General features: G+C 39.9%; 2 protein-coding genes across 2 annotated transcripts in view; both read left to right on the forward strand.

The window, feature by feature from the left end:
- LOC309508776 (collagen alpha-1(XXI) chain-like) lies at positions 1–26,186 on the forward strand (the record flags this gene model as incomplete). Its single annotated transcript, XM_082183246.1, has 9 exons — positions 1–98; positions 11,232–11,333; positions 11,487–11,619; positions 14,035–14,592; positions 18,884–19,049; positions 23,002–23,227; positions 24,678–24,851; positions 25,791–25,960; positions 26,183–26,186. Exons 3-9 carry the CDS (start codon positions 11,538–11,540, stop codon positions 26,184–26,186), a joined length of 1,380 nt encoding a protein of 459 aa, XP_082039372.1. The 5' UTR covers positions 1–98; positions 11,232–11,333; positions 11,487–11,537.
- The window catches only part of LOC309509212 (uncharacterized protein), an 82,553-nt gene continuing 82,273 nt past the window's right edge, over positions 26,068–26,347 (forward strand). Inside the window, exon 1 of the mRNA XM_082183814.1 lies at positions 26,068–26,275. Coding sequence (XP_082039940.1) covers positions 26,195–26,275 — 81 coding nt within the window. The 5' untranslated portion in view covers positions 26,068–26,194. The remainder of the gene's footprint in view (positions 26,276–26,347) is intronic.

Raw genomic sequence — 26,347 nt, forward strand, 5'->3', positions numbered from 1 at the left:
CAGAGACAGTGATGTAATGATTTATCAAGTTCAGTTTTCAATTTAAGCCATTTATTTATTTTTAATTTTTTTGTCTGGAGGCCATTTTAAAAGAGCAGGTAAGATCCAATATTAATTAATGTCGCATGATTAAAATAATTGCCTAAGTCATTTGATCATCAATATCTGATAATCGATTTAACATTTGCAAAGAAAACCTAATCTAGCACTATTTATTCTTTTTTGTTTTATTAATATTAATTTCAGTTAGAAGTGTTGAGACTATATTAGTCTATATTAATATCTACGTGTTTAATATATTTTCACATAACCTGCTTTGAGATATACAATAAAAGCCTGTATTTAAAATCTATTTAAAGTAATTTTACCCCTTATGTTTAAAATGTTTGATGGGAAGAAGACTCCCTCTATAGGACAGGAGTCAGTTTCTCAACACAATAGTACTCGCATAATTATTATTATGCTTATTATGTAATGCATGTGGCACTGATAAAGGAGCAGAAAGAGTGTGTGTTTGTGTGTGTGTGTGTGTGTGTGTTTGTGTGTGTGTGTGAGAGAGAGCGAGAGAGAGAGAGAGAGCAGTGTGTTCTTATAGATGGAACCAAACCTGTCGTTACGGAGAGAGCGCATATCTGTAATTTTACACAGTGCTTTTGTTGCGCTGTATGTTTAGAGCAGAAATGTCTAATATCTCTCCTGACTGAAGCCTGTATTCCACTGTTTATTTTTACACTCTTGTCACTGTGCAAATACTGTACATGAGAACAGAATTGCTCTTATTCATAAATGCACTGAAATCTGCGTTTCGTTTAGATGCGTTTGCACTGTCACACTGTTTCCTCTGTGACTGTGTGTGTGTGTGTGTGTGTGTGTGTGTGTGTGTGTGTGTGTGTGTGTGTGTGACTGAATGCTGGAGCAGTGCTGATGTAAAGGAAGAGCGTGTGTAATAGTGTCTAGCGCTCCTGCTTCTGAACGTCTGTGTGACTGGAACGCTTCTCTCCTGAAATCATCCGTAGATGCCCGGGATACACATGGGCATCTGAGCTCATACGTCCGGGATAATCCCTCGGGTCCGTGAGTTTGTGGTCAAGCGGTTTGTTTATTGCTCACTAAAACTTGCTCTGGCCGTGCAGAACAGCTTCTGATCTGAGTCAGTCACACACACACACACACACACACACACACACACACACACACACACACACACACACACACACACACACACACACACACACACACACACACACACACACACGCGTTGTGTTCGGGACTCTTGAACCCGTCCCAGCAGCATCAGCACACACACTCATGGGTTATATAACACACACACACACACACACACACACACACACACACACACACACACACACACACACACACACACACACACTCCTCGCCACAGAGATGCAGCATCTCTCACTGAAGCAGAGAGACTCAGATCCACCGCAGAACATCTGCAGGAGTGTGTGTTCAGCGATGATACACGCAAACACACACTCTTCTCCAGCCGGTGGAGCTCTGCTGATCTCCTGCTTGACCCTCATGTGTTCGGGGAAATTAGAGTGAATGTGAATAACAGTACAGACTGAGAGCATTAGAGAAACCCTGAGCTTTCCCTGCAGTGCGTGAACCCTTCATCCCTCTCTCGGGTCATTCCGGTCCAGATGATATTTCTGAACATTCTTTAAAAATTGAGTGTTCATCGGAGGAATGAAAGACCCCAGGACTTATGTTGCACTTGAACCACAAATACCAACAAAAATAAAAAATAAAAAAATAAAAAATATAATGGATTCGAGGAGTTTTGTGGTTGAAATTGAAAAAAGTAACAAAATGTTCCCTCGCAGGTCAGTTTGACCCCCTTAGGAATGAATGGAATGTGAGGAATGTTTCAGTACACGTAGAAAAACCTAAAAATGCTCAAAATTCTAACTAAAAATGTAAAACTTTACCAACAATTGTTTTATAATGTCTACATGTGTATCTGAATGCACACTGAATTAAACTGGCTTTAGGACCCAGCTAGGGTGACCACCTGCTAATAAGCCCAAGGGGGGACAAGGGGTGACAAGGGGTGACAAGGGGTATGTTTCTGAGGGACAATGTGGGACACCCCACGGGCAGACTCACTGATAGTGGTTTACCCATTTCTAGCACATACCACCTTACATGGTATATTAATAATGCCCTATTCCCCTAAACATGTGTAATTGTAGTTGCTCAACACCACAAGAACACAGGAAGTCTTAACTCACAACTCCAGCTGTCGTGAAGCCTCTTCACTGCAGGCCACAAGCTCAGCCATCTTGTGGGCACATGTCTAAGCAGGGACTGGTACTCTATCTCCACAAAGGTGTGAAGTTCCTCAATGCGTTTGGCAGATGAGGAGAAGTGGCTAAAGGTCTTGTTGACGACATTTTCGATGTCGATATTTAGCCGATCTCCTGCGTGTTTTGCACTGTTGTGAATGATGTGGGCCACACAGTTTGCCTTCAAAATGCAATCGTTGTTCTCTTTCAGTTTCTGGAAGACAGAGTTGTATCTCCCGTAATTCAGACTAGCATTGTCAGCGGACTACGCAGATATCATGTCTAGTCCCAGTCCGTTTTCCTCCAGCTTGGTGACTATCTGGTTGTGGATCGCGGCAGATGTTTCATCACTGTCATCATAGAAATCAAGGACCTTCGTCTGTACTCCCAAGTCTGGCGTCCAGTAACGCACTGACAGTGGGAAGAGCTTGGTGGTCCCATGATTGGAGGCATCTGAAGCCACTGAGAAGAATGGGGTGTGGGCTGTGGAGACACACACACAGATGGGATGAACTTAAAAGAGATTCTCTAAAAACAGATTATTATAAAAAATACAAGATACTGCTTTACTGTTTTGATCATTATTGATTTTATAGAAATATTATCTATAGAAATATTTATACCAAAAATTATAGTTGCTTTGGTTTGTTTAGTTTGGGAGATAACGGATAGTGAAATGTTCCTCACAATCATGTAAGGATACACAGAGCCTGGTTTCACGAAGGCACGGATGAGCAGCATTATGTTAGCTAACGTTAGCTACTGATGCAATTTCAGTGAACTGAAGGAAAAGTTGACTTTAAAGGGACATTGTGTAGGATTTTCTCCCATCTAGCGGTGAAATTGTATTTTGCATTCAAACAAATAGTGCTCTCCAGTGCCTCGCTTTTTCAAATGCGTGTTGCATCTACGGTAGCCGTTATGTACCAAAAAGCTATGACAGGATGTCTTATAATAGCACTTCATCGAGTTTTCCTTCGGGTGAACTGGTTTGTTATTTCAAACAAACTGCAACTTGACACAACGAACAAACGAATGTTACAGTTTTGAACAAACAAAACTTACAACCTTGTTTTTAGGGCCTTCTCTACTTTACTCAATAGCTGCTATTCATCAAAGAGCCTGTTTAACTTTTAACTATAAATGTTCTACTGTCTATATAATAAAGTACACAACCAAGCAATGAAAAAAATTAAGACCTTGACATTGACTTACCTGTCGAGAAGAAAGCAGGCAACTTCACGTTTATATACTGTCTATGCAACTTCAGCGTCTCTTTTGAAAAGCGTCTCTTTTGTCTCTTTCTCCTGCATTAGCTATCCCGACATTAACCCTTGTTTTTTGTAATCTCTGGTCACGTTTCCTTTTACGGTCTATTTTGGACTTTTTCGACGACGAGGACTCCTTATCCTGTGACTCAGCATATGTATGGTCCTCCATTAAAAATAACCGTACAGTGCAGCCTTTTAAACTTGCCGGGGCAGTGACAAGCGCCTCTCACTGCTCTGCTCCTCCGCTTCTGCTGGCTTCAGTCACATGACGCTGGCTCTGAACGAAAACGTGTTGTGAAAACGCGTTGGCCTAGTACTTTTTGTCCCTCTCTGCTATTATAGTTTTTCAAGATGGCGGAACTACATGGAAGCTTCCGTGGACCTACCCGTCCCATGTATATAAAAATAATAAATTCTTCGTTTACAAGGATAAGTCAGATAATTAGCTGAGGTATTTGTACACCATTGAGGACATATTTATGAATAAAAATATTGATTTTAGATAATAAAATACCTAAAAAACTACACATTGTCCCTTTAAACATACCAGTAGAAGAAGATGATTAGCTAACGTTAGACAAATAGCTAACACACAACAGTGTTACATCCATGAACATAACTTTAACTTTACCTTTGGTTGTTGCCTCTCGTTGCTCATTCAGTGGTCTTCTGAGGACTTTCAAGCAATCTTTGACGGAGGCAGGGGCAAGCACATCCGTGACAATGGCTTCTGCCTTCGTCCGACCACAGGCCATCCTCTTGGCAATGTCCGAGTCCGGATAAATCGTTGGGGCTAGCTTTGTGCCACGATCTCCTGCTCGATATGGTGTAGCGTGTTGGACAGTGTGATACACACTCGTCACCTCTGCAGCAGTCACTTTGTCAGCTAGAAAGTCGGTCGGAGGAAAGCATCCATAGATTTGGATGTCTCTTTCTGTTGGACACGTTTCTTGTGAGTCTCCGTGAGTCTGTGTCGTTTGACATCATATTCCCCTCCATGTCCGATTGAGAAGGACGTTTTGCAAAGGTCACAAAAAGCCCTCTCGGTATCCCCCTCAACACCTTTCAGCCACAAAAATTCATTTTCCCAGTCTTTCTTGTAGCTACACCTTCTCTTTTTATTTGATGATGGCGGTGCCTCAGACTCAGTCTCTTTCTCCATTTTTCGAATTGGAAAGCGTGCATCTAAAGTTCCTTCCCAGTGTGTCTGGTATGCACGTGCGTGCGCTGTCATGACAACAACAAAAAAGTTGACAACAACCTAGTCAGCAGTTCAACTGAGGGGTGGGTGTGGCAACAGTAGCGTGCTGAACTGTCAAGTAATGTTCTTTTGGCTGCCTGGGGCTCGAGGATATAGAGCGACCAACTTTTTTTTGAGCAAGCATTGATTATGCGTGACACAGTCTCAATTTGCGGGACGCATGCATTGGGACGGGTGGTCACCCTAGACCCAGCGGAACAGATCGTTTACTCCAGCTATAGCGCCATCATGAAATATCACGTTATATTATTTATTTTTCCACAAGAGGTCGGCAAAGACTCCCAATGTAAGATATTTAGAGCTGAATTAAAAATTGTGAGTTATTTTGAATTTAAGTTAAAAGAATGTGAGGAATGTGCTTAAATTACTCAATTACTATGTATGTATTATTTATTGAACACATCTAGTAATTTAAAGGTAAATATTAAAATAACAAACAATCTACAAAATATTGCATTAAAAAATAGAAACAATATTATCAAAATGAAATAAAAGCTTTCTGTACAAAAAAGAAAGAAAGGGCTTGGGAAGGAAGGATGAATACTCAGACCTCAGGAACATGGGAACATGGAAACAAGGGAACATGAGAACATGGGAACATGGGATCATGGGAACAAGTGAACATGAGAACATGGGAACATGGGAACAAGCAAACAAGCGAACATGAGAACATGGGAACATGAGAACATGAGAACATGGGAACATGGGAACATGAGAACATGGGAACATGGGAACATGAGAACATGGGGACATGGGAACATGGGAACATGAGAACATGAGAACAAGCGAACATGAGAACATGGGAACATGAGAACATGGGGACATGAGAACATGAGAACATGAGAACATGGGAACATGGGAACAAGGGAACATGAGAACATGGGAACATGGGAACATGGGAAAACAGAAACATGGGAACATGAGAACAAGCGAACATGAGAACATGGGAACATGAGAACATGGGGACATGAGAACATGAGAACATGGGAACATGAGAACATGGGGACATGAGAACATGGGAACATGGGAACATGGGAACATGGGAACAAGGGAACATGAGAACATGGGAACATGGGAACATGGGAACATGGGAACATGGGAACATGGGAACATGGGAAAACAGGAACATGGGAACATGAAAACATGGGAACATGAGAACATGGAAATATGAGACCATGGGAACATGAGAACATGGGAACATGAAAACATGGGAACATGCTGCAGAAAGAAATGGGTTATTAACTAGCGGTTTCCCATGACTGGCTCCTGTGAGATGCTTGAGCTGAAGCTGTGACTCTGAGAAGCCTTTAATGCAGAACATCATCTGTCCCACTGAACTCAACACACTTCTGCTGCTTTCTGTTCTGTTTAATCTCCAGTCCAGTCTCGCCATGACAGCGAGTTTCTGCTCTCTCCACACACTGGTGGAGTGTCTTTGAATGATTGTCATGTGCTCCATTGTGCCATCAGGGTTATTGCTGTCGAAGCCACAGTCAAACTGACGAGTGTCCTCGACGTCTCAGCGCTTCATTGGCAAGGCAAGGCAAGTTTATTTATATAGCACATTTCATACACAATGGCAATTCAAAGTGCTTTACATAGAAGAAATTAAAATAATAAAAAGAAACAAGAATAATTAAAACAGTTTAGAAAAATAAAATGAAATACAATACAGTACAGTCGGACGAACAGTGACACAGAGCTCATTCAGTAAATGCACAGCTAAACAGAAGTGTTTTGAGTCTGGATTTGAATGTGACCACTGTAGGAGCACATCTGATCTCTTCTGGAAGCTGGTTCAGCATAATAGCTAAAAGCAGACTCACCATGTTTAGAGTGAACCCTTGGTATTTCTAGCTGATATGATCCTAATGATCTGAGTGATCTGTTGGGTTTATATTCAGTGAGCATATCTGCAATGTATTGAGGTCCTAGGCCATTGAATGATTTATATACCAGTAATAATACTTTGAAATCAATCCTAAATCTAACTGGGAGCCAGTGTAAAGACCTGAGGACTGGTGTGATATGTTCATATTTTCTGGTTCTGCTCAGAATCCTAGCGGCAGCGTTCTGTATGAGCTGCAACTGTCTTATGGTCTTTTTGGGAAGGCCAGTGAGGAGTCCATTACAATAATCCACCCTGCTGGTGATGAAAGCATGCACAAGTTTCTCTAAGTCTTGTCTGGAAACAAAGCATCTAATTCTTGCAATATTTTTCAGATGATAGTATGCTGATTTAGTTATTGCTTTGACATGACTACTGAAACTAAGGTCTGACTCTAGTGTCACACCAAGATTCCTGACTTGATTTTTAGTTGTTTGACCCCTAGAGAGAAGGTATGCGTTCACCTTGAGAACCTCATCTTTGTTTCCAAACGCAATAACTTCAGTTTTGTCTTTGTTTAATTGAAGAAAGTTTTGACACATCCAACTGTTGACCTCATCAATGCATTGGCACAGGGAGTCAATGGGGCTGTAATCGTTAGGCGATAGGGCTAAGTACAGCTGTGTGTCGTCTGCATAGCTGTGGTAAGCAATTTGGTTGTTTCTCATTTTTTGGCTCATTGGGAGCATATACAGGTTGAACAGGAGTGGCGCAAGAATTGTCAAGAGCGCATGTTGATGTTTTAAGGTGTTGTACGGTTTCTACCAAAATTTTGCCATCATTTTTTTTAAAATCAGACAAAGTTACTACTTTTTCAGGTGGTCTGATCTGTCTGACCCCAGCACAACTCAAGGATGTGCTGATCACCTTACTGATATTATTGATTTTGTCAGAGAAGAAAGAAGCAAACTCACTGCACTTGCTGTTTGAGAGCATTTCACTGGGAATCTGGCTTGGGGGGTTTGTCAGTCTCTCTACAGTAGCAAAAAGAGTGCGTGTGTTGTTTAAATTGCAGTTTATAATATTTGAGAAGAAAGTCTGTCTAGCTTTGCCTAGTTCCATATTGAAAGCATGAATGCTGTCTTTGTAGATGTTATAATGGACTACAAGTTTTGTCTTCCGCCACATGCGCTCTGCTTTTCTGCATTGTCTTTTCATATGTTGCACTGCTGTTGAGTTTCTCCAAGGTGCTTTTTGTCTGCCACTCTTCTTCCTGACTTTCACAGGAGTAATATCATCAATTGTACTTTTAACTTTTGAGTTAAAAGAATCAAGGAGAAAATCAACAGAGTCTGCAGATATGCTTGGTGTTAAGGATACAGCCTTCATAAATAGTACACTAGTGTTCTCATTTAAGCATCTCTTCTTGACAGACTCAGATCTAGCTTCAGTGGCAGGAGAGATCAATATATCAAAGAAAATACAGAAATGATCAGACAGTGCTACATCCTTAATAACAATCGATGAAATGTTTAGACCCTTACTGATAAGTAAATCTAGAGTGTGTCCATGATTGTGTGTGGGTCCATGTACATGCTGAGTCAGATCAAAAGTTTTTAAAACAGTTTTGATTTCTTTTGCCATATTGTTTTCTGCATTATCTATGTGGATGTTAAAATCTCCAGCAATGGCAAAACAGTCAAACTCTGAGGTAATTGTTGATAACAGTTCTGTAAATTCCTCAGCAAAGGCTGGAGAGTATTTTGGAGGCCTGTAAATAATGATGAGTAAAATGCGTGGAGCACCTTTTAATACAATACCCAGATATTCGAAAGACGTGTAGTTCCCAAATTATATTTGCTTACATTGATAGATATCTTTAAAAAGAGCAGCTAGACCCCCACCTCTCTTAACAGCTCTGCAGACACTCATAAAAGTAAAGTTAGGAGGGGCTGTTTCATTGAGGATTGTTGCACTGCAGCTGTCTTCTAGCCAGGTTTCATTTAGAAGCATAAAATCCAGGTTGTTTGTGGTTATTTATATAAAATATTTATATAAATAAATATAAATTAAATAGTATATTTAAATGGTATATTTATATAAAAAGGCAAGGCAAGGCAAGGCAAGGCAAGGCAAGGCAAGGCTTCATTACGGGTTTACGGGACAGGGAATGATTCCTCTGTTGTGTTTGACGTGTGCCATCGTCCTCAAGCTCGCTTTACCTCAAAATAACCCTGGTAAAGTGGACAGACGCTTGGTTAGGCTCGTTCTTGAAAGGCTGGCTTGAGTCTTCTATTTTTTATTAAAGAAACAAACAAAGTCAACATGATTTTAGGCACTGCTGAACAGCAAGAAGTGTTTCTATATGCAGCACAAGTACATGTTTGTGTGTAATTGTAATTGTGGGCATTTTCTCGTAATCCGGCATGCCGTGTTTATTTCCATGTTGTGATCCCCAGGTCTTTTTGCTTACGCTGTTATTTCCCTGTGATCTAGCTTCCGCTGTGGTCTGTCGGCCAGCGCTTTCTGCTAAATGAGAGCTTGTAGAAATCACTGAAGCAAAGCGAGAAAATAAGACCACATGTCGTTCGTCCCCCAGCGAAATGACCCTCTTACCAGAGACACTTTTATAGTGTTGAATAAAAGGGAATTGTCGTAGTCTGTAAAGTTATAGGCTTGGCCAATGAAACGTTAGCAAAATAGACAGACTGCATGTTATTTTATTCACATAACTTATGCATATTATATAGGGTGCGTCTGGTTGACGTATAAACTTGGAGTTTATGGAGGAATGTAAAAGTTGGGTTAGAGTTTTGTGTTAAATTTGAGCATTTTTGAAGAGTGTTCCTGCCTGTGCAAAGACAAGATTCAGAAGAGCCCGAGTACATCTGACACTACAGTAATGATGATACAGCACTAATTGCTGGATTATGGTGCTCATTTTTTGGCATAACAGAAGTCTTTAGTAACGTGCAATAATAGGTTGATTTCAGGAACATGGATCAAACGCCTCACAATATAATGATCACGTCTGTCTAGATTGTTCTTCACGTTTCATGTTTTCCTCTCATTGTTTTTAAGTCTTTAAATCTATTAATATGTGTCTCAGTCTCAGTGTCAAATCCTCAACTTAACCAATTGCTTTGCAAAATGATTCCCTTAGAAGAACTAAAAAAAACACACTAGTGACGCCTGGACAGAAATCTGTAGAAACTAAGAAAACAGAAAAACAGCCAAAACATGCATAAAACCACCTTTTACAAAAAACAACTGCAGATGTTTAAATGACAGTGTAATCAATTAAATGCAATTAACAAATCATAATACCTTTAAAAATGAAGTGTCTGTATAATATGTGTTATTTGATTAATTTGTAGATCTTGTTTTATGGAGCGCTTGGTAAATCAGGCCAATAAGAGACTATTAACTCTGTCTATTTAAAATACAAATGTGTCATTGAAAATTAGACAAATTCATGATTCAATGAGACATGTTCACACGGAGATCACTGCGGCGAACCTCTCGGAGTCACTGCGGCGAACCTCTCGGAGTCACTGCGGCGAACCTCTCAGAGTCACTGGGTCGAACCTCTCAGAGTCACTGCGGCGAACCTCTCAGAGTCACTGGGTCGAACCTCTCAGAGTCACTGGGTCGAACCTCTCGGAGTCACTGGGTCGAACCTCTCAGAGTCACTGCGGCGAACCTCTCAGAGTCACTGCGGCGAACCTCTCAGAGTCACTGGGTCGAACCTCTCGGAGTCACTGGGTCGAACCTCTCAGAGTCACTGGGTCAAACCTCTCGGAGTCACTGGGTCGAACCTCTCAGAGTCACTGCGGCGAACCTCTCAGAGTCACTGGGTCGAACCTCTCAGAGTCACTGGGTCGAACCTCTCAGAGTCACTGCGGCGAACCTCTCAGAGTCACTGGGTCGAACCTCTCAGAGTCACTGGGTCGAACCTCTCGGAGTCACTGGGTCGAACCTCTCAGAGTCACTGCGGCGAACCTCTCAGAGTCACTGCGGCGAACCTCTCGGAGTCACTGCGGCGAACCTCTCGGAGTCACTGCGGCGAACCTCTCAGAGTCACTGGGTCGAACCTCTCAGAGTCACTGCGGCGAACCTCTCAGAGTCACTGGGTCGAACCTCTCAGAGTCACTGGGTCGAACCTCTCGGAGTCACTGGGTCGAACCTCTCAGAGTCACTGCGGCGAACCTCTCAGAGTCACTGGGTCGAATCACCGAAGCTTCTGGAAGTGGGTTTCAAAAGCACTCATATAGTTCATGATTTCAGGAGATTTTTCACCAGTTGTTTCTCGTGTTTTCACTGGTTCGTTGTTTTATAACTTGTTCTGTTCTCTCATTGGTTCACGTTCAGTGTCCTTTATCTTGTTTGGTCTGTCATTGTCATTGGCTGGTTTCGTCATGTGCTCACACACACACTACTGTTCAAGCCTCACGTTTGCCATGTTTCTGGGTTCCTCCAGGTCATTGTTTATTGTCTAGCTCACATTTCATGTTTATTTTAATAATTTATTTTCGGATCATCACTTTTGTTTTCATCTGCAGATTCAGCGCAATGGACCTTTCCATTATTCTGTAGATGTTTAATCTCAGAAGTGTGTTTCTGAGAAACCCTCTCAGCTGTGTGCACTGATCTGATTAGCTGAAGTAAGTGTGTAACATCAGAGGTATAATCAAATGAAACACTCATCTTTATGTAATCATGTAAGCAAACTGATTCTTAGCCATTAAGAATAATTATAGATTGCAATGTTGCTCTGCATCCATAACAGACTCTGTTTAATATTCTGTATTTAACAGGGCTCTGAAGACTGACACTTTATATTCAAAGCGCCGGAGCGTTAGTTGGGAATGTCGTGGATTTGGAGGTGTTTCCCAGCACTGGTCTTACTGGTTTACTCACGAGCGGGAGAGGACGAGGACATCCGAGCCGGTATTGCCAGTTTCTGATCCCAGTCTAAGACATGTATTCAGAAGTGTCATTACAGTCATCATTACATCAAAACTGACAATTTTCTTTGGTGGAGCATTGCAGTGTTTATTATAAAATTATTCATCCATCATGCATGTCATTTTTTCTTATTATATATCTATTAATAATAAATTATTATATTTCTTTTAGCCGGGCAGCATTGCATGTATCATTTGCAGAGAATGCATCATTTCAATAAGCTTAGTAAAAAAACTCTATCCAAAATGGTGAACAAATAAAGCATTGGTAAAAAATACTAAAAAATATTATAAAAAATAGAGTATTTACAAATATGTGTGACACATGTGCTTTATGGTATTAGAGTATTTGCTACTTGCCAAATCCAAGATGTAACTGAAGTTGTAAGTAAGTAATTGGCAGATTCTGTCAATGTCAATTATCTGTTTTCCTCTGTCGCTTTCTTAAAGTCATCATAAAAGAGAAGTTGTGCTGGTCTTCTCTCCTCTATTGTGTTGTATATCCGAGTGAAACGCTTCAGGAACAAGATCAAATGTGGGCGGGGCTTGATTGTGTCTGTGGGGAATTGATTGGCTGATTGGATGGTTGTGGTTTTCTATTGGCTGATCTCATGTGAGTGACAGGTTATAGCCCCGCCCTCATCATCAGAGAAGAGAAGAGATGCTGCAAGAGGAACTTATTCTGATTCAACATTATTAACACAATAATGATGATGTGCACCCATAACTCATTTACAATAAACACTGCGATATTCCCCCATTTAGCCCATTTAGATTTAATGGTGACTGTAATATCAGTGATCACAGTTGAAATAATAATTTTTTTACGTTATTGTGTTGTAGTTTTTTTTATTGTCGAGTTCCATTTTTGTTTTGGAGCAGAATCTTACTGGGGGCCAAGCACTGTCCAAAGTTGCACTCACGTTTATGTTAATAACTTTTGAACCATAAGGGCTAGAAACAAGCGAAACCGATTCGATCGCACGCTATGATGTCATTTTCCACCATGAAAATGTTCCCGCTATTTAAAATATTCCAAAAAAATGACTTTTTCTAACTCCTCCTCGGCCGTTTAAGCCAAGTTGATTCTTCAAACTGTTTTCGAATAATGCGCAAATTAATTTTATGTAGCATTTACAAAAATAGACGCAAGGATGTATCTCCGCAACGCTTTATTGTATTTAGACCAAACTTGGTACATGTCATCACAAGCATGCAGCGTTTCGGTGCAGCGCCACCTATTGTTCTGGAGATACAAAAAATATATATTTTTGCTTATAAATTTTGAACTGTTTTCCCAAAAATCATAAAAGTCTTGTTAGATCCGGGGTGGCATGCCAAGTCGAATAATATCCAATTTTCCCATTTCGGCCATTTTTTGGCATCGGCCATTGTGAATTTGTAGTAAAATGCTATATTTTTTTAACACATTAGCGTATTGTTACGAAACCTGGTATGGTTCATCGGCACGATGCCCTGAAATAGCCTGAGAAGTTTCCTGAAACCTTGCCAAGTCCAACGATACCAAATATGCTAGGTTTTGATTTAGCGTTTAAACAACTTTCGCGAATATCTTCGAAAGCCGTTAGTCTGACTGAGATGAAACCACTGTCGGAAAATCCGAAACATAGGTCGGTGTCAACATGCTAGTGGCCAAATGTGTATTGTTAGTGCCAAAAAAAAAAAAAATACAATCAAAGTCTGGTGTCGGCCTTTTTCTATATGCTCATATAATTGCCTATAACTCCGAAATGAAGTCTATAACGAAATGAGAAATTTTCACCAAATTTGACACGTTTTTGTATGGAGGCACTCTGAGGACACACACACAAAATAAAGTGGTGGGACTGTGCCTCTTGGTGGTGCTATAATTAAACAAAACATGAACGATTGGCTACAGAACTACAATATCGCTGGTCTGATTGACTTCAAAATGTACATGCAGTGTCTTTGTCTCATTTGTCTCAAAACATGGCCATCATTTGAATTACAAAATAAAAAAAAATAAAATCTATAACTGCAATGGTTTTGCACATTGCTATATTTCACGAACGCATTGACATATCGTTACAAAACTACGTTCTTCGGGACCATGTCCTGAAGGTAATCAAAAAAGTTTCAGGGCAGCACCCCCTTGTGGTCGCAAATTGTAATGAAATTATAGTATAAGCAATAAATCTCATTACAACTCAATGTATTTATGGGATGTGAACCTTTTTGTTTACAATAGCTTTTGCTTTATTTACTCATTTTTGCAGTTGGTCTGCTGCTTGCTTCGTTTTTTGCTTTTGCTGTGCTTGGCCCTGATATTTCTGCTTGCCGCTATATTTATGAATTATAGTTCATGACTCTCTGTATGTTATTTATCTCTATCTCAGTTCTCTTCTTCTTTCTTCAGGCTGCAGCACTGCTGTTAATGACCTGGTCTACATCATGGACGGCTCCTGGAGCGTGGGAGACGAGGACTTCGAAATAGCCAAGCGCTGGTTGGTCAATGTCACCAGTGGCTTCGACGTGAGTTCCCACTACTCTCAGGTCGGTGTCGTTCAGTACAGTGACACGCCCCGGTTGGAGATCCCTCTCGGCCTCCACAAAACCACTCAAGATCTCATTAAAGCCATCGAGGAGATCAGCTATTTAGGTGGAAACACGCAGACGGGCCGCGCCATCAAGTTCTCCGTGGACCACGTCTTCACGTCTTCGCAGCGAAGCGACGTGAAGAACCGTATTGCAGTGGTGGTGACTGATGGGAAGTCGCAGGATGATGTCATGGACGCTAGCATCGAGGCGCGAGCGCAGGGGATTACAGTGTTTGCGGTGGGCGTTGGTTCGGAGATCACCACGTCAGAGCTGGTGACCATCGCCAACACGCCGCAGGGGGATTACGTGCTTTACGCCGAGGACTACACCAACATCGAACGCATCCGGGACGCCATGGCACAGAAGCTGTGCGAGGGTAAGGGGCTGTTTACACCACACTGTTTTCAACTAAAAATGTAAAACTTTTTATGCGTTTTGGCCGTTTTGGGCGCCTGAAAATGCAAACTTTTGAAAACGGGTTTCAAAGTGCAAGTTTTTTAAAACAGTCTTCGTGTAAACAACAAAAACGCGAATCTCTGAAGACGGTGACATCATGCTCATGCATATTTCGTGTTCAGTCTATAGTGTTTCATCGCCATCTACTGGCCTGGCAGCAGAATACAGCATTTATAGTTGTTTTCGCAGATCCGTGTGAATGGGGATCGTTTTGATAATGGTGTCGTCTGTACGCGGAAAAGTTTTAAGCATATCGTTCTCATGTAAACGTACCCTAAGATTCAAGCCTTATCCACACTAATACATTTTTGTTTGAAAACGCATATTTTTCTCTCCGTTTTGGCCTTTCGTCCACACTGAGACCCACTTTTTGAAAACGCACTCCAAAGTTGATAAATTCGCGTTCTAGTGTGGACTGTCAACACGGAGGTATTTAAAAACGATGATGTAAGTTTAGTCATGTGACTCATATTGTACCAATAGATATTCATGTTTATACCAGTATTGTGCCTGTTATGTGCCGTTCACTTATACACAGTTGCTAAAATATGTTACTTCACACACTCTTCATATCACAGTCCTGCACAGATGACAGAACATCTACTCACATTTGCTGTGGTGAAACATGAGAGCAGTTTGAGTGTTTTAGACCAAGCATGTAATGTTGACTGAGAGCGACCTGGACCATCAGTGAATGATGAGGTACAGTATAATGCTAAATAAAAGTATCCTGTCAGAAGAATTGCGCGATAACTTTATTATTTATTTTTCCGTCTGCATCATCTCAGTGATCTTTTGTGAGGTTTTATGCATGCGTAGTAAAGGTGAATTTAGCGCTTTCAGGCGTTTTCCAAAAGTTTATCATCCACACTGAAACGTCGAAACCGCAAGTGCGGACGGAGAGCGTTTTTTAAACAAAAAAGCCGTTTTCAAATGTATCCGGATTAATGTAAACGTACGTCTAGTTAACGTCTGTAAAGTTATCGTGCAATTCTTCTGACAGGATCATTTTATTTAGCATTATACCTCATCATTCACTGATGGTCCAGGTCGCTCTCAGTCAACATTACATGTTTGGTCTAAAACACTCAAACTGCTCTCATGTTTCACCACAGCAAATGTGAGTAGATGTTCTGTCATCTTTGCAGGACTGTGATATGAAGAGTGTGTGAAGTAACATTTTAGCAACTGTGTGTAAGTGAACGGCACATAAGAGGCATAAACAGGCATAAACATGAATATCTATTGGTACAATATGAGTCACATGACTAAACTTACGCCATCGTTTTGAAAAACCTCCGTGTTGACGGTCCACACTACAACGTGAAAATGGCGTTTTCAATATTATCCACTTTAGAGATCGTTTTCATTAATAAAAACACCACTCAGTGTGGACGAAAGGCCAAAACGGAGAGAAAAAGATGTGCTTTCAAAAGAAAACGTATTAGTGTGGACAAGGCCTCACATGCGTGTGAGCAATCCCATAAACATTTAAACTAGTTTGGCATTGCCAATCCTCTCCTGTTCTTAAAAGAACAGCGAACCACTAAAACACCACAGTCCATTCATGCCCAGTGACATGGAAAGCCACAAACTCACGGGCCAAACCAGCGGCATGATGCCATGACAGGGAGGAACCGGGAACTGAAGATGTTGGCACATGTCCTGGTTTGGATGGAGAGAGTAGTTGTTAATAGTGGCAGGAATGTGCTTTTTCCAACCCAGAGTAATTACAAACATTTTCTGTCCATGTTTTCTGTCATCTGATGGTTTATGTGCAACTGTTGCCTTTGGCTTGCTTAGGTGGGGTTTAACCTGTTACCTGGAACATTCGTTCTGAGCATAAATCTGAACTTGAATGGTTGTAATTCATAAATGCTTTGGAATACAGAGAACAAAAATTATAAAAAGGATGATTACTAACCAGCACACTGAGACTTAACAGGCTGTAAGACACTTAAAGTCCCCCTGTAGTCAATCACTTTATCCCTTAAAACTCATCTCTGATCACCAAAATGACATATTTAAATTTACATTTACATTGAAAATATTTCTTCATGCCTTAAAATATCTTGAATGTAACTCGACACCCTTGCCTCATTTAGTATGCACGGTTCTATGAATATGCAAATGAGCCCCGCCTCCACTCACTCACTCAGCTCAGAGATCCACTGGTTGACGATCACACGTTGATCTGATTGGTTACAAGGTAGTTTGTGACGTCAGAAACACCAGCGATTTCAAAGCGTGTGTTTGAGACTGTCTTTGGTTCACTGCAGTTTTAAGGAGGAAATACTCAGCAATGGTGTCGACTTATGAACTTACACATGGTTCGTCTTAAAGCATATTAAAAACACCACATAGACACATAAACTACATAAAAGCTGGATTCTCACCACAGGGGGACTTTAATATTCAGTAACTTCACTGATTTGACTGCACTGAAACTTTCAGATGAGAAAATAACTCTAGCTGGATAATGACACTTGTCTTCTGTAGAGCTGCTAATAACTCGTTTCATTATTGATGAACTTTACACTTATTGAACTGAATTGAACTTTACACTTATTGAACTGAATTGAATCAACAATGAAGTCTGCTTTACAGCAGAATTTGAGTCGAAGTTTGCATCATTGATTCTGTTATTTTCCTGTTTATTTCTGTGAAGCTGCTTTGAAACAATCAGTACAGAAGTAAAGTGTTATAGAAATAAAGCTGACTGAAGATTATGTTTAAGGTGGTGTCATCTTAGAGTTTTTGTATAAATCAAATTGTACAAATTCAAATTCATACAAAAACTCATAAAGTAGGTGCATTTTCTCATGAGATCAGATTTGAAAGTGCCATAAAAATAGATCATACAGTATGGGTGCTATATTTAACATGTGACGTTTTCTTGTACTGTATAGTACACCAGTGTTTCATAATTATCCTATCAGATATTTTGCATTTCACAGAAAAAAGACATGGGGCCCTATTTAAACGATCTGAAACACAAGTATCAAGTGTGAAATGCAAGTATCTTTGTGGGCGGGTCTCGGGCGCTGTTGCTATTATACCGGCGGGATAAATGACTCTCGCAAATCTAAAATGTGTTGGTCTGAAGTAGCTTCATTACTCATAGGTGTGGTTTGGGCGTAACGTGAAATAAACCAATCAGAGCGTCATCTCACATTCCCTTTAAGAGCAGGCGCGCTTGTTCCATGGCGGATTGCTATTATAACGGCGGATTTGCCAGACGCACGCCAGGAGCGGTTCACAGCCGAGGAGACCGACGTTCTCATCAGGGCCGTAAAACACAGAGAAGTGACATTGGGGATGGAGAAACACACCCAAATTAGCTTCGGTTAAACAGGCGTATGATAATTTGGGTAAATGTGTAAGCTAGATTTATGCCTATTTTTTCACATCTTCATGGACACAACAATGATTTCCCTCGTGTGGTAATATTGTTCCTTGTAATAATGTATGGTTTTCTAAAAATGAGAACTGATGCGTCTGTGTGTAGATGAGAGAAGCAAAGTGTATGTGCATTGTGCACACGCTACATTGATTATGGCCAAGCATGCGCCCTTAAAATAGCGTCTGAATAACATGCACTGACTTTAGACTAGGATTCTCCTGGTCAGTGGCGGAATTGTTTTCTGAAACTGCAAAATAGCACCAGGGAACGTTTGCAAACGTTCCAAAAATGAAAATGTTGTCATCACTTACTCCGCCTCAAGTTGTTCCAAACCTGTATGAGTTTCTTTCTTCTGTTGAACACAAAAGAAGATATTTTAAGGAATGTTGGTTATCAAACAGTTGACGGTAGCGATTGACTTAGAAAAAAATACTGTGGAAGTCAATGGGTGTTTTTTGGGTGAACTATCCCTTTAAAATGAGCATATTCAATAAAAAAAAAAGTTTTAAGAGCTAAAAAATAAAACTGGACATTTAGAAAACATTCAGAACATTTTCATAACCTATGGGAACAATATCAGAACATTCTTGGAACATTTTTGTTTGCTGGGTTTAGCTTTGAAATATGATTTCAACCATTCCTGGGAATCAGCTGGATTGTACATGATTATCATATTTAGTGCAATAATATTACATATTGATTGATTGAAAATTGAGACAGGCTTAAAACTAAACTGGATTTGCTGGATTGAAAGCGTATGCAAGATGTGTGTGTGGTAATGGGTTTGCAATGCTGTGTCCCTCTGCAGAATCTGTGTGTCCCACTCGAATCCCTGTGGCGTCCCGGGATGAGAAAGGCTTTGAGCTGATGCTGGGCATGAAGATCCATCAGAAAGCTCAGAAGATCCAGGGCTCATTGCTGTCGGAGGCCGCGTATCTGCTGGACAAGAGCACCGACATCACGGAGAACACAAGGTCGGGATTGAACCTGATGCATTACGATCATCACAATCAATGTTGGGGAAAGTTACTCTTATTTCAATTTGTTCAATTTCAAAACACTTTATTTGTTCCCAAGGTGCAATTAACCATGTAGAGTCACACAAACAATACACATAAAAACAGCATACATTAATTAAAAATAACACAATGTGCACATAATACATATTAATTATAATCTACTACAAGTGGATACCTAAAAAACAAGTCCATACCATATATAAGAATGAATAAATACGGAAATATATATGTATATAACTGTGTACCAAACAAACTAAAACAAGGAGTAAGGAAGCCACTCAGAAACAGGGAACATGTAAAATCCTCCCAGCCAACCTCAGAGTTTGCTGTTCACTTATAGTAGAAAGAGCCCTAATAGGAGTCCAATCATTGTTGAGCAGACTTTAACCGTGCGCTCCAGACTATTTCTAATTTTGGAGGCTAATGGAATCGATGGAGAATGTAATGACACTTTCAATGTAGGAGTGGTAGAACATAGTGAGAATGTTCTTACTAACTCCAAAGGATTCGAGCTTCTTTAAAAGGCACTGGCATTTCCTCAATATCTCCTCTGTATTAGAAGTAAACTTCAGCAGATTGTCAAAACTTGTCCCTGGATACTTGTACTCTTTGACAACCTCTATAGGCTCTCTGTGAATAACAGTAGGGACTGCCATAGCCATCTGCCTCTGCTTATTAGAAAAGGTTATACCATCTCTTTAGTCTTATTCACGTTAAGTTCCAGACCGGAGATGTCACGGCACTCATTCCTGAAGAGCCTGGAAGCAGAGACAGTAAAACGGTGTCTTCGGCAAACTTAATTAGAAGACGGTTAGACTGGGTGGATCTGCAATGGTCAGTATTGAAGAGCAGAGGAGAGAGGACACAGCCCTGGGGAGAGACAGATGAAGGATAGAGATATATATTGTTGACCAGCACTCTCTGAGACCTATTGGTCAAATAGTAAATTGTGGCTGTCGGGTATCGAATGCTGAAGAAAAATCAGCAAACAAAAATCCGGCTGTGGTATTATGAGACTCAAGATGCTTATGAACAAGGTCTGTGATAAAAACCTTTGCATCTTCGACCTGTGCGATAGGCAAAGTGGATCCAACTGTGAGTCGGTTACTTTAGTAATACAGTTTTTACTAATCCTCTCCATTACCTTAATCACAAGAGAGGAGAGAGCAACCGGCCTCAGATTGTTCAAGGCTTTTATGGAACTCTTTCTAGGTATCGGAATAACTGTGGGATGTCTCCATAGATAGTTGAGGGACTACACCACTGGCCATGGAGCTCCGCACAATACTTTAAGGTTCGGCCACAGATAGTCTCCGGCCCAGGTGCAGATTTAACTTTGGTGTTTTTAAGAGCTCGCACCGCCTCCTCTGTGCTTATAGTGAAGGCAGAGTCACCAGGTTTTAGAGTAGAGATTATTGTTTCCACTTGAGTGCCATTATCAGTCTCAGATCTGGTGTAAAATGAACTGAGGTCATTGGGAAGAGATGTTGACCTGCCTCCTGATTGTGCTTAGGAGCAGCGGGAGCAATATGAACTGCTGTATTCTCGAGACCCGGCCAGGCTGTATGGAGGTTCCCCTGAGTAAACCATGGCTCAATCCAGTTCTTATATCTCAGTTTAGCAGATTTAATAGCCTTAACTCAGCATTCACATTTTATAACTTAACCTCTCTGTTAACCTCCTTTTTTCACACTCAGAGCCGGTGTAGAAAACGCTCTTTTTCTTATTTCAAATGTCCTTGAGTTCCTTGGTTACCCAGGGCTAATTGTTGGGAAAGATGGTATTCCACAGAAGGAGATACGATGTTACGATGTCCCCTTGCTCATTAATATCAGCAAATTCCAATCAGTTATTTCAAAGCATCCCTGTAGTCTATCAATGCTATCATTAGTCCATTGTTTAATAACCTTTACAACCTTCTCTGTCCTCCTTATAACCGGCAAATAGGCTGGTGCACGTAATACAGTGATCAGAGGAACCAAGCGGGAGAGCGAGAGAGCGAGAGATCTATATGCACCTGAATTGAGCCATAGTATTTATCCAATACTGTTGAAAACCTTTCAAGGATGTTTCTGCCACACAATGGTTAAAATCGGGGAGGATCTGGAGATATTAATTCCAGTCTGTCTAAGGTGTTCTTCATGTGTGTATGGCTTTGGTAGCGTTTGCTCTCGGATGAACATAAACCAATAAAAAAATAAATAAAAAAGCTGTGGAAATAAAAAGGGCGTAGAGATACGGCCGAATGTTCAGTGTCAGGGGTCCACACCTTCTCCCGTACGACAGTCTTTACACACACACTAACCCCTCCGTCAGGCTGTTGCCCATAGACTCATTATCCCGGGCAATTCCAAAGCCATCTAGACATAAAGTGTCATCATTAGACACTTATTTAGACACTTCAGTATTTACTCCCTAAAACTAACTTAGTTACTTCTGATAGAAAGTAATGTTTCAAACAAGATCTTTTTTGCTAGAGTTTAATGCAGTAATGCATATAATACATACACTTTCATGTTCTTTTAAAAACACATTTAGAATATTATTATATTCTGCTCTGTCTAAGTGCTTACGTTATGGAGAAGAGAGATTTAATTCAGCAGTTTATAAATGCTTACGCAAATTAATTCAACTGACAAGTGACATGCATTACTTTCTTTTTTAAATAAAAGTAGCTCAGATGTGAATGTGTGCATGTATAAGGGCTCATTACTGTCGGAGGAGAGGATCTGCTGGACAAGACATCACGCTAAACACGAGGTCGGGTTTAAACCTAATGTTGGGAAAGTTAACCTTAAACGTAATGCATTACAGTATCATGTTACTCCCTAAAAAAGTAACTAATTACGTTTCTTGATTACTTCTGATGGAAAGTTATGTCACGTTCCTTTCTCTCAGTTGGCCGAGACTCTCCTTGCAGGTGTTTAAACTGAGAAGATTACTGCAAAGTTAATGCAGTAATGTATATATATTACATATACCTTCATTTAGAATATTAACTAAGAATGAACAGCATTTATTAATCTTAGTTAATATTAATTTCAACATTTACTAATATGTTATTACAATCAAAGGTTGTATTTGCTAACATTAGTTAATGCACTGATAACTAACATGAACACAATGAACAGCTGGATTTTTATTAACTAACATTAACAAAGATTAATACATACTCTGTAATAAATGTTTTGCTCATTGTTAGTTCATGTTAGTTAATACAATAACTAATGTTAACTAATGAACCTTATTGTAAAGTGTTATCAGAATATTATTATATTCTGCTCTGTCAATGCGTTATGGAGAAGAGTTTCAGTTCAGTGGTTTATAGAATGTTTAAGCAAATTAATTCAACTGAAAAGTGACATGCATTACTTTTTTTTTAAAGTAACTCAAATATTAATGTGTAATAACTTTATTATTCTATAGCGCATTTAAATGAGCTTCTCAAAGTGCTTTACACGGTAGAAAATACAAGGAAAATACAAAATAAATCAACAATAGTTCAGTGGTGTATTTAAAGAATGTGTTACTTGTTACATCTGATTACGTAATGCATGTTAACACTTATCACAATGATTTAAACGTGTCTAATATGTAATAATTGGTGATTCTGAAATCAATTATTACAGTTATTGCCAATTATTACATATTAAACACGTTTAAATCATTGTGATCAGTGTTATTTGTTACATCTGATTAAGTAATGTTACTTGTAACACTGATCACAATGATTTAAACGTGTTTAATATTTAATAATTGGTGATGCTGAAACATTTTCATCATTTGATTTTTTTTTTGTTCTGAAAATGTGTTATTTTTTAGTTGATGGTTTTTATTGCGCAAATCTGAATGTGTGTGTTGTATTATATTCACCTGACTGATAGATGTCTGTAAAACTGTTTTAAAGGGAAATCTTCCCTGAAGGCCTGCCTCCCTCCTATGTGTTCGTGTCGACGCTGAGGCTGAAAGGGCCTTCGATCCGGGAGAAGCTGGACCTGTGGAGGATTCTGTCTAAAGACGGACAGATCCAGGCCGCGGTCACACTGAACGGACCGGACAAATCCCTCATCTTCACCACCACAAACACGGTGGATGAGGAACAGACTGCCACATTTGATGCTCAGGGCATTGAGGTGAGCGAAATATACCATTCTCACGAAATATATACCAAATATACCATTCTATAGCGAAATATACCATTCTCACATCATACAAATGCAAATTGTTAATGGTGTTTTTGTATGGAATTACTTTTGTGCCAATGATAATAATAATGAGTGTAACTTTTCAAGAAACTAATGAAAATATAAATAAAAAAAAACAAAAAACCCTCAACTTTATATCTCTAAAATGAAAGAGAATGCCACGCTTACAGACTCTCACGTGCACACTATAAACACAACACTGACGTCTTCACTTCCAGGTCAAGAAGCTGTCAATCAAAAACTCAGTAGCCAATGAGAACACACCGCTGCTAGCCCCGCCCCCGCGAGAGATATGTGCCAGAATGGCGAATGAAAACTCAGCGAGCGTAAATGAAAACTTCAGAAGTGTAAATGGAAGTGCATCAGCGAAAGAAAGAGGAGAAAACAGTTGAAACATGCAGTGTATTATAAACAAAGTCAAACATTTTGGCCGAGATTTTTTTATTTTTTCAGTTTAAAAGATATTTTATTCAGTTTCTTGAAAAGTTACATTCATTATTATTGGCACAAAGGTAATTCCATATTTTTGTATAGCTGCATAAGAAAGTCTGTGAATGAATCATCCGTACACTAATGTAGCAGATCTACATAAAGTCTTCATGAGAGGGAAGTTGTGCTGGTCTTCTCTCCTCTATTGTGTCGTATATCCGAGTGGAACAAGAACAGATGTGGGCGGGGCTTGATTGTGTCTGTGGGGAGTTGATTGGCTGGTTGGATGGTTGTGGTTTGCTATTGGCTGATCTCATGTGAGTGACAGGTTAAAGCCCTGCCCTCGTCATCAGAGAAGAGAAGAGATGCAGCAAGAGGAACTTATTCTCATTCAACATTATTAACACAATAATGATGATGTGCACCCATAACTCATTTACAATAAATCCTACAATAGTCCATTAAAAAATAAGATTTTCCCGGTGACCTTAAGCAGAGGTTGCTCCACACACTCGTTTAGGCGGGAGAATAATGTATAAATAAGCTGCTTTTTGACATGATTGACTGACTATATTTTTGTACAGCTGCAATTTCCTGTTCAAATTCCCATGACGCTTTTCCCACTAATGCTTCTCACTTATACACTTAAATAACACAATCCTCAGAAAGGTTTTCATGTTCTCTGAGTTCCTGCAATCATCATCCAAGTCTTCTTCTGCTCTTAATGTCAGAACCGAGTGGTTTTCCAAGATGTTTTTGCATAATCGAGCCTCTCTCCTCCAGCACTTTCCTCCACCACAGCCCTCATTCATGCAGAACTGCTTGTTTTGGAAAATTGTCCGACTCTTGTCTGACATTCACGTCAAATTAAGAAGCAGATGTTTGTGCACACCTTCAGTCTTTATTGATCTTCTCAGTGGATCATCTTAAGATGTGAAACCTCTTGCAGGCTCTGTTCGATGGAAGCTGGCACCAGCTGAAGGTTCTGGTCAAACCCAGACATGTGACGTGTTTCCTGGACGACCAGCAGATCCAGGAAAAACCTCTGGAAACTTCGGAGCCCATCTTCATCAACGGGAAGACTCAGATTTCCAAGCGCTTCGGCTCTGATGCTACACTCCCTGTAAGTGTAGGAAAGTAAACTGGGGTGATCGGGGCACACACTAAAGCGGGGCGAGTTGTCACACACTTGTATTAAATACTTCCACACACAGCATGACCAAACTGAGTGTATTTACTAGTTACCATAACAACAAAAAACTGCGCCAAAATTCAGAAATCTTTGGAAATGTCACTGAACATTTATTAAACCATAGCAAAAGTACATTTCTTATTTATGTAAATTTTTCATCTCTGTTTTTTTTTTTTATGTATTAAAATTAGACAAATCTGATATTATTTTAATCTTATATCTGTTATTTAATAGTTGTTTAATACTGATCTAACCGCAGAAACACTATCTGGGTTTAAACCCCAGTTGCTCAGGCGGGGCATGTTGTCACACAGCGTTACAGTGAGCCTCTATTAGAACTATGATAATCTATTCTATACTTTATGAATTCTAATGAGAAACCATGAGAAAAAGGTGAATAAAGACTGAGAGTCAATGTTCAGAAATTATTAATTATTATTATGTTCTGAAATATGCTGTATAGCTGTGTTTTGCATTAAAAATTCCATTATTTTATATTAAAAAGTTAATCATTTTATTTTATTGAGAAAATATTTTAGTTTGTCTTGTAATTATTATTATTTTTTTTTAGATCAGAGAACATTTTAATCTGTCATTTGGTCATGTTATAATGTTCCACCTATGGGGCATGTTGTCACATTTCACTTCCAGTCTTTCGGGATAAATCAAGAGAAAAATACACACTGTGTTAATGAAACAAAACCACATAATTGTACTAGACGTGAGAAATTAATGCAGGGAAGAATAAATACTCTGAACCTCTTCTTGTCTGGCTGTTTCTAAAGTAAAGTGCTTATGGGTTATAGTCGTGTGTTGAAGTAGAGAAGCCTAAATGTTGTTGTTGTGTTTGTCATCTCTCATCGACCACAGACAGAACTTCAGAAGCTGAGGCTTTACTGTGACCCTCATCAGAGCGAGAGAGAGACCGCATGTGAAATCTACTCTGTGGTGAGAACTAGGAGAAACTTTGCTGTAGAATTGCATTCATTTGATTGGTTGTGGGGCAGGTTGTTTGTGTGTGTGTGTGTGTGTGTGTGTGTGTGTGTGTGTGTGTGTCTCAGAATAAACCCCCTTAAGGTGTGTGTGTGTGTGTGTGTGTGTGTGTGTGTGTGTGTGTGTGTGTGTGTGTGTGTGTGTCTCAGAATAAACCCCTTCAGACTGATGAAGACCTGATCCTGATCACTCGGTCGGGTTTATTCTGAGATAACAACCGGCTGGATGTACATGAATCAGATGCTGTGATGTGTTGAATCATCTCTCAGTTAGTGGTGTTTATGACTTACTGTAAGCTAAAAGATTCATTCATACAGACTAACTTCCTCTTTTATGCCCTTGTTTTACAGGATGATGAACGAGTAAGTGTGAACTCTCAGGACTGAAGTGTGTGTGTGATGAGGTTGAGGTGATGATGATCTTCATGATGTGTG

The sequence above is a fragment of the Leuciscus leuciscus genome (assembly GCF_965113295.1).
Source record: "Leuciscus leuciscus genome assembly, chromosome: 11".
Classification (NCBI taxonomy): domain Eukaryota; kingdom Metazoa; phylum Chordata; class Actinopteri; order Cypriniformes; family Leuciscidae; genus Leuciscus; species Leuciscus leuciscus.